The sequence below is a fragment of the Protopterus annectens genome, chromosome 1.part2 (genome assembly GCF_019279795.1).
Source record: "Protopterus annectens isolate FY-2018-M chromosome 1.part2, PAN1.0, whole genome shotgun sequence".
Lineage (NCBI taxonomy): Eukaryota > Metazoa > Chordata > Ceratodontiformes > Protopteridae > Protopterus > Protopterus annectens.
This window is the reverse complement of record NC_056727.1, coordinates 212,529,297-212,543,989: the sequence shown is the minus strand read 5'-3', so window position 1 is coordinate 212,543,989 and position 14,693 is coordinate 212,529,297. Positions and strand designations below refer to the sequence as shown.

The 14,693-nt window shown below is 44.9% G+C and overlaps 1 protein-coding gene across 1 annotated transcript in view; it reads left to right on the top strand.

Moving 5' to 3' along the window:
- Positions 1 to 14,693, top strand: part of VPS54 (VPS54 subunit of GARP complex) — a 1,876,392-nt gene that overhangs the window by 1,294,713 nt on the left and 566,986 nt on the right. Inside the window, exon 13 of the mRNA XM_044055553.1 lies at positions 7,064 to 7,160. Within this exon, the coding sequence (XP_043911488.1) occupies positions 7,064 to 7,160 (97 nt within the window). The remainder of the gene's footprint in view (positions 1 to 7,063; positions 7,161 to 14,693) is intronic.

Genomic DNA, 14,693 nt, shown 5'->3' with positions numbered 1-14,693 from the left:
CCATTACTCAGGACTGATGGGCTCTAAACATTGTATCCCGGGGATACAGATTTTCCTTCCATTCACTGCCAACCCCAAGTGGGTTTCCAGACCTTCCTCCAAACCAGTGGGCAGAGGCTCAAAAGCAAGTACTTTTCTTTCTCAATATCAGGGCTATTCAACCTGTTCCAGTAGAATAAAGGGGACAAGGTTTCTACTCCAGACCGTCTCTGGTGCCCAGAAAAGAGGGCTCTTGGCATCCTATCAGGGATCTGTCAATTCTCAACACCTTTATGGTGGTCCCAAAATTGAAAATGCTTACCCTGCAACAGCTTCTCCCTATGCTAGCCAAGGATGCATGGTTAGTCACCCTAGAATTAAAAGAAGCATATCCGCACATCCCCATAAGGGAGTCTTGCAGGAAATATCTGCATTTCAAGGCAGGCTCTGTGCACTATCAGTTCTCTGCACTTCCCTTTGGCTTATCTACTGCACCCAGAGTATTCATAAAGTGCCTGGCTCCAACCATTGCATACTGCAGGCAGAGAAATATTCAAATGTTCCCATACCTGGATGAGTGCTTGATTCAGGCGGACAGTCGGGAATTGCTACTTCAGCACTTGACAATTTGTAAAAAGATTCCTAACTTCTTTGGGGTACACCATCAACAAAAAGAAATCACTAGTGCCCAATCAAAAAATTGTTTTCCTGGGAGCAAGCTTGGACACAACTTCCCAGATGGCATTCCTCACTCCAGAAAATCAGGTCTGTTTGACCAACTACTTCAAACAAATGGCCACCCAAACCCAGCTATCTGCAAGGAAAATACTGCAAGCCCTAGGGTTCATGGCCTCATGCATTCTGCTAATTACATATGCAAGGCTGCATATGAGGAAACTTTAATGGTACTTAAAAAGTCTTTGGTGTCAACATTCTCAGGACCTGGAAACAGTGGTTCTTATCATACCTTGTCTAAGGGCAGAGTTCCTTTGGTGGGCAGAAGCATACAACCACAACCAGGGACTGCCCTTCACTCAACCCCTCACCACCCAAACCCTGACAACAGACTATGCATGGGGGGCTCACATGGCAGGCAAATGCATTCAAGGCAAATGGAGCCCAGGACAAATTCTCCTGCATATCAATCAAAAAGAGATGCAAGCTGTACAGAATGCTCTGACAGCCTTCAAATACCTAATCCTTCCAAGACAGCTGCTGATAAAAACAGATAACACCACAGTTATGTGGCAGATAAACAAGCAGGGAGGATCCCATCCCTACCCACTCTGCAGGTTAGCCATGGCCCTGTGGAACACAGCCTTGAGCAACCAAGTGCACCTACAAGCTCAGTTCCTGCCAAGCAAACAAAATTCACAGGCAGACTGCTTAAACAGTCATCTACTGGACCCACATGAGTGGAAATTGGAGCCCAACTCCTTCAAACCTCTAATTCAGAGGAGGACCACTTTACCTACTCTGAGAACCACCAGTTGAGCAAATTCAGCACCAGAAATCCTCACAGCAGAGCCTGGAAGGTGGATGCCCTATCCTTCACATGGGAAAGCCTCTCAATTTATGCCTTCCCCTTCTGCCCCTCCTCTCAAAAGTACTACTCAAGATCAAACAGGACAGGCCAAGGTCAATTCCTATTGCCCCAGACTTGCCATGTCAGCACTGGTACCCACTCCTATGCAGTCTGATAACAGTGCCACCCTGGCACCTACATCAGACAAACTTCCCTGCTGTCTCAGCAGGAGGGACAGATTTTGCATCCACAGTTGGAAACCCTAAACCTTGCAAGTTTGGCTTATACCTTGAATACACCACCAGCAACCCTCAGCAAACAGGTGCTGGACATCATTATTCAGACCAGAAGGCCTAGTACTAGGAAATCTTATGCTGAAAAGTGGAAAAGATATTGTTCTTGGAATCAGTCTCAAGGAAAGGACACAGCAGTGCCCTCCTTACCTCAAATCCTGGATTACCTAGCAGAGTTGCTCCACAGAGGCCTATCCTTCTCCTCCATTAAGATTCATGCCTCTGCCATCTCAGCTCATTATAATACTGAGCCACCTCTCTTTTCTCACCTGCTCATCAAGTAGTTCCTGAGAGTGGCTAACAATTTAAGGCCCCCTAGAAGAGCTCCCACCCCTGCCTGGGATCTTAACTTTGTACTGGAAAGCTCACGCTTCCCCTTTTTGAACCCACTGCTTCAGCAGAGTTAAAATTCCTCTCTTGGAAAACAGCCTTGCTTCTAGCCATAACTTCAGCAAGAAGTGTGTTTGAGTTACAGGCACTAATGGCTGTGGAAACCTTCATTATTTTCCATGCTGACAGGGTTTCCCTCAGGACTAACCCATCCTTTATGCCTAAGGTGGTGTCCATTGTGGCTCTAAACCAATCCATCCATTTGCCTACCTTCTTCCCTAATCTTCAGAATAAAGGGGAAAGGATCCTGCACTCCTAGGGCATGCACAGACATCTCAGGTTCTACCTTGATAGGACTAAACCTTTCAGAAAATCTGACCAGCTGCTAGTCAGCTTTGCTTCAGGGGCAGAGGGCAAGGCCATTTCAAAGCAAACCATTTCCAAATGGATAGCACACTGCATCCATTTCTGCTACTCTGGTATTTGGGCCAACTAAGGGCTTCCTGCACGCAGATAACCCAAGTGTGATGACTGCAACAGTGAATACACTCAAACATCTACATTTATGGTAAGTGTACACAACTGTACTTTATACAGAAGTCTTTAAGGACCCCAAACCTTTTGAGGGGGACCAAAAATGATAGTTTCCCAATTCTCCTGGTCCACCAAATTCGAAGGTCCAAAGACTCTTGACTCCACTGGCAGTTTCAGCTCCAACACCTCGAACCCAGTCGTCTTTGGTGCTGACTGCAGGAAGGCTCCATCTTCTGCTTCGAGTGTCCTGAGTCCCTTCTTGTTGAAAGGAGCTCCCTTGGGCATGACTTTTTTTTCTCCTGTCTCCCTTTGTATTCCATGAGAATTCTCACCAGCGTCATCCCCATCTCCCCCCTGGATCCGAGCTTTTCAGGTTTGAATCTGGTCTTTGGAGCTGTCAGCCAGCAGGTGATCCTCCAAACCTCCATTGGTGGCTTTGTCGGCTGAGTCTGGAGTTTAAGACTTGCTGACTTGAAGCAGCTGATGTGCTCATTTTTTTACAGTTCCAGATGCAGTTAGGACTGATCTTTTGGCTTCGGGTTCTTTACCCGAGCCTTCAGCTCCTTCAAGCTTATTTTCTCCCTTGGGCCCTATGGTTGTCTTTCATCCCATAGGGTTGTATCTGACAGACTGGCCAATTTTGGCTCCTATCCAAGCTTTGGTTTCCTTGACTCTGGCAGCTTCAGAACTGAGTGGACCTTGGAGTTGGCACGCTGAGACAGAAGTTTCCAAGTCGAGTTTAAAGTTTCTGAGTTGCTTCTCCCTCTCTGTGCCTTTACTCTTGACAGTTCTGCTATGGTCTCAGTGTCGAGGCAGGCTGGAATGGCTCTAGAGTCTGGTGTGTCCTTTGGATCTTTGTATCCTAGGTCTGTGGGCTCCGGGTGGCCAGCTTCAGTTTCTGCCTTTGACATTGTAGAGATGATGTTCTCCTGTCAGGAGGAGGAGTACTTGGGTGCAACTGGAATCCCTCCATCTTTGACTTCTGCACTTGTGGACAAGTCAGTCTGCTCTGGGACAGCCCACCCTAGGTGGTCTTCAATCTGCCCTACCTTCACAGACCCCTGCCTCTTCCTTCCCTATCCCCAGATTCTCCAGGGTGCGTAGTCCCTGGCAACAGGTAGTGCAAGTAGCACCTGGATTTTCCTGAAGAGTCCCTCACTAAAGATGCTGACCTTGCTGAAGTAGAGGAGCCCCCTAAATCACCCCGCAATAATGCCTCCTTTGACAATCTTTTGGAGCTGCTTTGCCAGTCCAGAGGTTGGAGAGCCAAAGCCCAGTCTTTGGAGTAGTCATTATTTTTGAAGACCTTTGGTGTTGGCTTATCTACATCCTGGGTGGATACTCTTCCCCAGACACCCTTATTGACCTAGTGTCCTGGAAAGCTTGGAAAGAGCCCCATATAGTGGAACCAGTTCCAAAGAAAATGGACAAGATTCTTGCCCCTCTCAAAACCAGCAGCACTGGAATAAGAGTCCTGCCAGTGATGCACTTTTAGTGGTGGCAGCCCCCAAGAAGGACATCTCAGAAGAACGTTCCTTGGTTCATCCCATGAATAGAGAGTCTTGAGCATTGGTTCATTTAGGGAGCCACTCCTATCCCTCCGCCACATTCACACTAAGGGAGTTGTACTATCTCACTTACTTGAGACTTCAGCTTTACATTGTGTCTGAAATGTCAGTGGTTGTTAAGATACAACAGACTCCAGAATAGTCATCCAAGAAGTCCCACCAAACCATTGTGGAACCATGGTCTATTCAAAGATTTTTTTGGCTCCAAAGAACAAGGACCTCAGGCCCATTTTGGATTTGAGCAAGTTAAATTGTTTTGTAAAAGGGACCAAGTTCTGGATGGTCACGGTGCAGTCCATTCTGCCTGTCTTGAGAAAAGATGCCTAGATGTGCTCAATCAACCTCAAGAATGCCTACTATCATATAAAGATAGTGAGGTGTTCCAGGAGGGCTTCTTTTTCGGCTGGAGGCCAGTCATTATAGGTTCAGATCACTGCCGTTTGTTCTCACCACTGCACAGCTGGTGTTCAACAAGTGCATGGCAGTCATAGCAGCCTGACTCAGGCTGCAGGGGTTCAAGGTCTTCCCTTACATGGATAATTGGCTCCTAACTGCCTCCCTTAGACCATCCTTATTTAGAGCCAGGGACACCTTACTCCAGCTATGCAGTTCCTTGTGGAGCATGGTTAACTATGAGAAGTCCAGCCTGTCCCCTGTTCAGACACTAGAAATCATAGGTTATCTCTTGGACACAATTTCTCATATTGCAAGATTTCCCATTTCCAGAGTAATGACCTTTCATTGTCTGGTCATATCCTTGCTTTTCTTACCAAAACCCTCTGGCTTCCCTTGTTCTTAAGCTTTTTGGATATTTGATGGCCATGCAGAGACAGTCTGAGCAGGAACATTCTTTTCCGCGTGAGTGATCCCTGACTCTGAGAGCTGCCAGTCTGATTTTTTGGCACTGGGGCACTCCATGTTGTAACCGGTTCATGTTCTCATCCAGTACCAAGTGCAGCAGCTGTTATGCCTTAGTCCCTCCTCAGTGACAGTCACCCAGAGATGCTCTTCTGTATGCATGGCCCACATGTCTCCTATATGCATATCCTTCAACCCATTGATAGTTTCTTCAGATGGCAGCCCATTGCAGAGCAACTGTAATCTTCATTGTCCCCCTTGCCTCCATCAGGTGCAGTTTCCCCTTTCCTTGATCTCCTCTGAGGTACCCTCCTTGGGTCCTGGATCCCATTCTGGATCCGATTTCTCACCTTGTGGGTCTGAATCTGCCCAATTTTCAGACACTCCAGTTAACCGTGTGGGTTTCTCCAACTTCCCTGATGGACAGAAATCACAAGCTTTCATGAAGAGTGGAGTATGTTGTTTTGTCAAATAAAAATCTTTGCGTAGGTTATATGGCAAGTAAGTGGAAATGTTTCACTTTTTTGATTAACTCTTTTCAGCCCCTTTGGAGGTGATTCTGGGCTTGCTTGCACACTTGTTTAACTCTGGATCTAGTTATTCTACTGTTAAGATACGATTGGCAGCTGTTTCCAGTTTTTGCATTAGAAGGGATAATATGCCATTGGTGGCTCTCAAAATTTCATAGGCATTTATAAAGGGAACCTTTTTGTTGTGTCCTCCACTCTGGGATCCTGTCCTACTGTGGGTCTTGCCTTTCATGCTTCAGGTTCTGACTGCACCTCCATTTGAGCCTTTTGCTATGGCTGACTTGAAGTTGTCTTGGTGTCTGTTACTTTCACCAGGTTTGTATCAGAACCGCAGGCCCTCTTTTTTGTGCCTCTGTATTTGTTTTTTCATAAAGACAGGGTGCCCCTCTGCACAGTTCCAGAGGTGGCTAAGGAGAGCAACTTGAATTGATGCATTCACTTGCCAGTATGCTTTCCTGAATTTTCCAAGAAAGGAGAGTATTTATTGCACCGTCTTAATGTTCATAGGCAACTGAGGTTTTATTTGGACAGAACCAAATATTTTGGAAAGCTTAAACAGGTATTTGTCTCCTTTTCAAAAGCCCAGTTATGTATACCAGTGTCTGTTTGTATTTCCTTTGGGTCTAGTTTATAAGGAAAGCCCTTGCATCATAAACTGGCAAGTCATTCTGCTAAAGCTATGGCCACTTGTACAGTTTCTCTCCAAAGATGCTTTGGATGATGTTTGTGCAGCCACTACTTGAGTGGGACTTCACACGTGTCCCATTGCAAATTGTACATTTGGTCAAGGTCTAGAGAATTTTTTGATTCTACTGTATTGCTCAATATCCTTTTGCAAGACTTCCCTAGTGTTTTATGTGACTGAGGACTCTGTCCCACAGGTTGAATCCAGACTGAAAAGGCAACATCAGATACGAAAGTTATGTACTTACCATAATAACAGAGCTGTGTTTTCTCTTTCCATCTGGTTCAACCTTCCTTCCCTCCTGCCCCCACCATTGTGGGGAGTCTCCAATTATGAGATGATTGAATTGGGGAGGTTCTTTTTTCCTGCTTTGTTGTGGGCTTGGTGTGTGTTGATATGAGGTAATCCTAGTTGAGCTGAAATTTGTGGGTAGAGGAGGCAGGATCGGTGGGCTGAAATGTAGAATATGGCCAGTCTCAGATCTGAAATGCCATTTGGATCATCTTAAAAAGATGCTGTCAGTTAAGATACATGCTGAAAGGCTAGAAAGGAAGTTAATCCTTTTACTGTATTTTGCAAAATTATGCTGGTTGCTAAAAAAAATGTCTGTTGTATTCTAGCATTTGTGGTATTCTTTCTTTTAAAAAGTGAGTACTGTGAAAAAACATTTGTGTTCTGCTGTATTTTAAACTGAAGTAATTAAACTGACTTAAAAACAACTTTGTGTTGAAGATGTTAATCCTGTAATCTGTTATCTTTAGACTTGCTGATCAGATGAGAATGATGACCTTCAGCCAGTGGTCTGAATTGTTGAAGGACATCTTTGTCAAATTTGGCATCTTCATTAAAAGGGTCAAGGTAAGAGTGACTTAAAGCATCCAGATTTTTATATCTAAATGATTAATTGCTTGTGTGTTGATGATGATATTAATGCCAATTTAGGAGTTGGAGTGCTGAGTTTATTTTTGAAGGTGTTAGTATTATCAGATAGCAAACCGTCTTTACCATGCACAATATCAGCTAACAAAGAATAATTTATTTCTGCCCTCTCAATAAAAAGGAGATATTCTGGTACACAGACTGAAATTTCTAAAGCATCTTTCAACCTTGCAGCATAATCTCTTAATTCTGCTGTGTAATAGATTAGATTGTAGTGCTTATTTTTATGTTTTTTTACATTTCTTGCTGACCACTAGCATCTCCCACTACTCTGCCAGTTCATTCCACACAACTGGGACAAGAATTGGTTATGATGTAGTTATCAGCTAACAAAGAATAATTTATTTCTGCCCTCTCAATAAAAAGGAGATATTCTGGTACACAGACTGAAATTTCTAAAGCATCTTTCAACCTTGCAGCATAATCTCTTAATTCTGCTGTGTAATAGATTAGATTGTAGTGCTTATTTTTATGTTTTTTACATTTCTTGCTGACCACTAGCATCACCCACTACTCTGCCAGTTCATTCCACACAACTGGGACAAGAATTGGTTATGATGTAGTCATCATTCAACCAAACTTGCTCAAATTATTTCTTGTTGTTAGACCACTTTTTTCAACCCATATCTGATGGGTTTGATAAGTGTGTGGTTGTTGGCAGGCCCTGGTGTTTTGGGTGCTGGACTTTCTCTGTAATGATTTTAGTTGGCTACCATCACTTGGTCTGGTGCAAGTTTCTCCCCATTGCATATAGACTCTGTTTAGCCAAACTCTGCAGACTTCCCTCTAGAATTTGGCACACAGAATTCCCTCCCTTGGTTGACTCTTTTAAGGACTTTGATGTAGAGTTTTTCTTTGCGAGCTGGGTAAAGTTTCTGAATTTGAGAGTTCCTGTAGGTCAATGTGGGACAGTACCTCCTAGAAAGATGTAATGTGATGCTTGGCTTCTTATCTTTTTCAGGCCTGGAGAGTCTCCTTAATGAGCATCTTTGTTTGTCCATTCCATGGTACAGTCCTTTGATGTCATTCTACAAGCTTGGTGGCAGCCTCAATCTGCTGCTTCTAAACCCCCACAAACATACTCACTTGCAGATGATCTGATACCCTTTTACCATTTTTTTTTTGGTTGGGGGGGCAGTTTCACATTCCCTCAACCCACACCTATTGCTTCTACAACTGATAGGTAGGGTGGCCCAAAAGGGAGGGGCATGTTGAGTAGGAAGGAGTACTGTTTTGCCATTTTTTAGGCTTATGGCTTTAACTTTGTCCATATTTCCTTTAAGCACTGTAGGTGCAGAACAGACTGTGCTCTGTGCCATTATTCTCCTAGGCTAGATGGTGGATGTATAAGGACAGCCCTCCTGGGTTCTGAAGAAAGCTTTCTCATGGGGTTTAGCTATAGACTGGGCTTCTTAGTGGGCCCCATACTGAATATACATGACACTGCTCTACAGAGTCTTACTGGGAGTAGGTATAGACTGTCACTGTTATTGGTCAGGGGAAATTACTGGCAGCCCCTATTATAACCAGAGGGAGAGATTCCCCTCACCCTTCCCTTATTTATTTGCTGTGTAATAGATGGCCAGATAAATGAGCTGGTCTGAAGACTCTTTTTCAGCCACAACGCAGGCAACAAGGTGAAAAATAATATATATCTCTGTATATATTATACACATGTGTATATTGTATATGTAAACAAACTCCATGTGTTTTTAAGGGAGGCTGTGTTATCCTGGGAGTTTTGTAGGGAGTATATCTGCTGTCTAAAGGGGAGTAACCTTTTTTTAGAAGCAGGCAGTAGCCCTTGTTTAGAACTTTATATACTTTGTAAATATATGCATAGTAAGTAATTTTCCTTTCAGTAACAGGGAGCCACTTCAACCTTTGCAAAATAAGGCAACGGTGATTGTGGGAGTCAGCAAGCAGCGCAAATGTTATTTCCTGTAGATGTTCTTCGTGTTTCACTGTTGCAGTCATCACATTTGGATTATGTGCCTGCACGTAGCCCTTAGCCGGCCTGAATACCAGTCTTCTGATTCCTGCGTCGGATGCTCTCTCTTCTTCCATGACGTCAGGTCGTCAGGGGTATAAAACATGCAGCTGATGCCATTACATCAGTCTCTCTTGCCATGTGGTGCCCGAAGCAGAAGCAGTTTGCAAGTGCCAGTCGGCCAACTCCTGAAATTTTCATTTTCGAGTTTCCGATCTGAAGTCTTCAAACAAGATAAGTACCCCATTGGGGATCCTTTTTCTTGCTCCAACCAATGTCAGTAAAAGTTAACAATTGTCTTACCTGTGGAAGGCAAATACCTCATAGAGATTTTCATTCATACTGCATCCCCTGTTTAGGCCCAGACCACAACGTCCCTCACTGTCGGTTTTGTGCCTTATTCAATCCCCAAACTATTTGTCGTTGGGCTATCTTTGCAGCAAATTATTTTCATACACTGTCTCGGTACTCTGAAATGGCTTCGTTAAGCCATCTGACTACCGATCTTCTGAAAAAAGCGTTAGGTAAAGGCAGAGACAGACCGTATAGGTCCAAAACTGCCGAAAATGGCTCCGTTAAGCTAGTCGCCACTCCGTCTGTACTCACTGCTTTTGCAGCCCCTGATGCCCACTACTTCAGATTTGCAGGCCTGTATTGAGACCCATTCAGAGTCCAGTATGCTGCTAGATGCTTCTTCGACTATGCAGCCTAGTACCTTGGATGGGTCCGGAGCCACTGTGCAGGCACCGGCTTCTGAGGGTGTATTCAGGCCTACAGACTTGCATTTTAAACTGATGCCATTGTCTTCATCCAGACCTAAAACTCGCACCACGCCTAGAAAACTGACATCCAAATCGCATGCTCAGGCCCATATGCCTAAAAAACAAATGCTTAGAATGGCTGAAGACCTTATTACCTTAATTAGGGGAAGCCAGCCTTCCCCCTCTAAGAGACCTAGAACCGATTTTCTTCTTATTCTTCTGATCAGGAGTCTGGTATTTCTGTTCCTTCTGATTACCAGGATTTGCCCTTATCTACCTATGAGGATTCTGAAGCAGAGGATTCCATTCCCTCCGCTTCCCCTCCAGAGGATTTTTCTTTTGGTGAAACCTTGCACACTCTTAGGGAGCATTTCTGCTGGGAAAGCCAGGATTACTCTGACTCCCAAAAGAGGCTTAGGGAATTCTTACTCCTTCCTTAACACAGGCCTTTTAGCTTTCCCTCCTGTTCTGGACATTGTAGATGATGCTTTCTTGGAATTTAGCCTTTCCCCCAGACACTTTACCTCCAGCTCCCAGAAAACCTGACGGGTATTCCAGAGTACCTGTTCCTCTTCAAGAATCCTACTAAAGATCCAGAGACCATTTCCCAAGGACCAAAAGGCATTAAGGCTACTGCTGCCAAAAATCCTACCCTTTCTGATAGAGATTCTAGAGCCTTAGACAGATGGGGTACGAAGGTATACACTTCTGCTACTTTGGCCATTAGGACTTTAAATTGCCAGTTTCATATGTTAAAGTATCAACAGCATATTATGGGACTACTTAAACAGAAAATGATGTTGATTACTGACTGTGCTGAACACACAGAATTACAGGATTTAGTGCATTCTGCAGAAAAAGTTGGTAAACATACTTTGCAATGTGGTTTTGATGTTTTAGAAGCATATTGCAGGGCTGCTGTCACTGGATCTGTACTTAGAAGGCATGCTTGGCTTAAGAAGCAAAACTTGCTAGATTCATGTTAAAGCTAAATTACTGGATGCTCCCTTAAACCAATACCACCTTTTTGGCAACAAAGCAGAAGTCATCCTCAAAAAGATGGAGGAAAAAGTGAAATCTATGCAAACTGATAAAGATTTCCTACAAGTACAGCCTCCCAGATTTAGTAGGCATTGGCCTTCTAAGAATTGGTCCTTTCCAGTCTCTTCCAGGCCTTCTCAGTCCAAACCCAGGAACAGCAGACCACCTAGGTTGCAGTCTCAGGATGCGCACAGGCCTAAGCAGTGTGGGGGGGGGGCGCCCACTTCCAAAGCAGGGAGTAGTAAGCCACCCCCTACAGAAAAATGGCACAATGACTTAACCTGAACCCTTCCAAGCCCTGCTCAACTGCCTGCTCCCTTAGGAGGAAAGCTCGCCCTGCATGCAAAAACCTGGGAACTCATTACCCAGGACAAATGGGTTTTGAACATGGTTTCCCAAGGATACAGATTCCACTTCCACACTCTACCAAACCCAAACGGTTGGCCAGACCTACCCCCAAATCAGTGGGCGGAGGCCCAACAGCAGGTTCTCTCTCTTCTAGGTATCAGGGCTATTCAGCCTGTTCCAGCAGAACAAAGGGGACAAGGTTTTTATTCAAGACTTTTTCTGGTACGCAGAAAAGACAGCTCCTGGCGTCCTATCCTGGACCTCTCTATTCTAAGCACCTTTCTGGTAATCCCAAAATTCAAAGTGCCAACACTTCAACAGCTTCTTCGTATGCTAGGCAAAGATGCCTGGCTGGCAACCTTAGACTTAAAGGAAATTTACCTGCACATTCCAATAAGGGAATCTTGCAGGAAATACCTGCACTTCAGGGCAGGCTCCATGCACTATCAGTTCTCTCCACTTCTCTTTGGCTTATCTACTGCGCCCAGGGTGTCTAGCTCCAGCCATTGCATTTTACAGGCAGAGAAATATTCAAATATACCCAAACTTGGACGATTGTTTGATTCAGGCAGAAAGCCAGGACTTGCTATTACAACATCTGGCATTCGTAAATAAACTTCTAACCTCACTGGGGTACACCATAAACGAAAAGAAATCTCACTTAGTACCCTGCCAACAGATTGTATTCCTGGGAGCAAGCTTGAACACAACTTCCCAGATGGCGTTCCTCAATCCAGAGAAACAAATTTATTTGACAGCCTACTTCAAACTATTGGCCACAAAACCCCAGCTATCTGAAAGGAAAATTCTGCAAGCCCTGGGGTTCATGGTCTCTTGCATTCTACTAATTCCATATGCAAGATTGCATATGAGGAGACTACAATGGTATCTAAAACGTCTATGTTGTCAATATTCTCAGGACCTGGAATCAATGATTCCTATCATTCCTTGTATAAAGACAGAGTTCCTTTGGTGGGCAGAGGCCTGCAACCACAACAGGGGGGGGGCTCCCTTTCACTCTACCCCCTGCCACCCAAACCCTAACAACAGACACATCAGACTATGCATGTGTGGCTCACTTGACAGGGCAGTGCATTCAGGGCAAATGGAACCCGAGACAGACGCACCTGCATATCAATCAAAAAAAATGTTAACTGTACCGAATTCCCTGACAGCCTTCAAAGACCGCATTCTTCCAGGACAACTATTGGTAAAGACAGACAACACCACAGTTATGTGGTACATAAACAAGCAGGGGGGAACCCACTCATACCCTCTCTGCAGACTAGCTATGGCTCTGTGGGACACATACCTTGAGCTTCCAGGTTCACCTACAAACTCAATTCCTGCCAGGCAAACTAAATTCACTGGCAGACGACTTAAGCAGTAATCTCATGGACACAAATGGAAACTAGAACCAAAAATATTCAACCTCTTGAGGAACGAATGGGGGACTCCAGAGGTAGATCTGTTTGCCTCCCCTCAGAACTACCAATTGGATAAATTCTGCACAAGGACTCCCCACGGTCAAGCTGGGAAAGCCTCTCGGTTTATGCCTTTCCCCCTCTGCCTCTCCTCTCGAAGGTTCTACTAAAGATCAAACAGGACAAGCCAAGGACAATACTGATTGTACCAGACTGGCCACGCCAGCACTGGTAAACCCCCTATTGCGCAGTATGACACTGCTGGAACCATGGCACCTGCCTCAGACCCCTTCTCTGCTGTCCCAGCAGGCGGGCCAGATTCTGTACCCACAGCTTCAAACCCTGAACCTTGCAGACTGGCTAATTCTTTGAGCTCTCCAATAGCATCCCTCAGTAAGCAGGTGTTGAAAGTAATCCTGGAGGCTAGGAGGCCTAGTACTAGAAAATCCTATGCTGAAAAGTGGAAAAGATACTGTTCCTGGAGCCAGACTCAGGGGATGGGCACAACGGAGCCCAGCATACCTCATATTCTTCAGTACATAACAGAAGTGCTCTACAAGGGCATGTCCTTCTCGTCAATTAAAATTCATGCCTATGCCATTTAAGCACATTATAATACTGAGCCACCCCTCTTCTCTCACCCCCTGCTAAAACAATTCCTTAGAGGGGCCAAAAATTTAAGACCTCCCAGGAGAGCCCCCACTCCAGCCTGGGACCTTAACTTTGTATTGGAAAAGATCACCCCCTCCCCTTTGAGCCAGCTGCAACAGCAGAGTTGAAATTCCTTTCTTGGAAAACAGCCTTCCTTCTAGCCATCACTTCAGCAAATAGAGTGTCTGAATTATAGGCCCTCATGGCAGTGGAACCTTTCATTATCTTCCATGCAGACAGGGTTTCTCTCAGGAACAATCCTTCCTTTATGCCCAAGGTGGTGTGTAGTGTGGCCCTAAATCAGTCCGTTCATTTGCCTACTTTTTCCCTAATCCACAAAACAAAGGAGAACAAATACTGCACTCTCTGGACATGCACAGACAACTTAGATTTTATTTGGACAGGACTAAGCCTCTCAGAAAATCTGAACAGCTGCTAGTTGGCTTTGCTGCAGGGATAGAGGGGAAGGTCATCTTAAAGCAAGCCATTTCCAAATGGATAGCCCATTGCATTCATTTCTGCTACAAGCACCATGGAAAACCTACCCCACAGGGGATAAGATCACATTCCACTAAGGCTGTATCTGCCTCTGCAGCCTTTCTCAGAAGAGTCCCTACAAGGGACATCCTAGAAGCTGCTACCTGGAGCTCTGTACATACCTTTACCAAACATTACCACATGCCTATTTTTTCTAAATCCAGAGCTGGTTTTGCCACTGCAGTCTTGCAGGGCTTAATAGCTGGCCCTAATGCGCTCTAACTTCCTCCTCCCTTCCTTAGCTTTAGGAATCAAGCCAAATGTGATGACTGCCACAGTGAAACATGAACATAGTACAGTTGTGTACATTTACCCTAAATGTAGATGTTCGAGTGTATTCACTGTTGCAGTCCTGGTTACCCCTCCCTCCAGCCCCCTGACTTCTCTTGGCTCTACCTTTCATTCTTGTTTGGTATATTTAAGTTTTCTGGTGTATTTGCTTTTTGATGGAGGTGTACCATAACATATAATTGCTTCCCATTGTGGGGGCACCTGACATCTGGGGCAAGAAAAACTGATGTAATGGCGTCGGCTGCATGTTTTATACACCTGACAACCTGACGTCATGGAAGAAGAGACAGTATCTGACGCAGGAATCCGAAGACTCTAGTATTCAGGGCAGCTGAGGGCTACCTGCAGGCAGATAACCCAAATGTGATGACTGCAACAGTGAATACACTCGAACATCTACATTTATGGC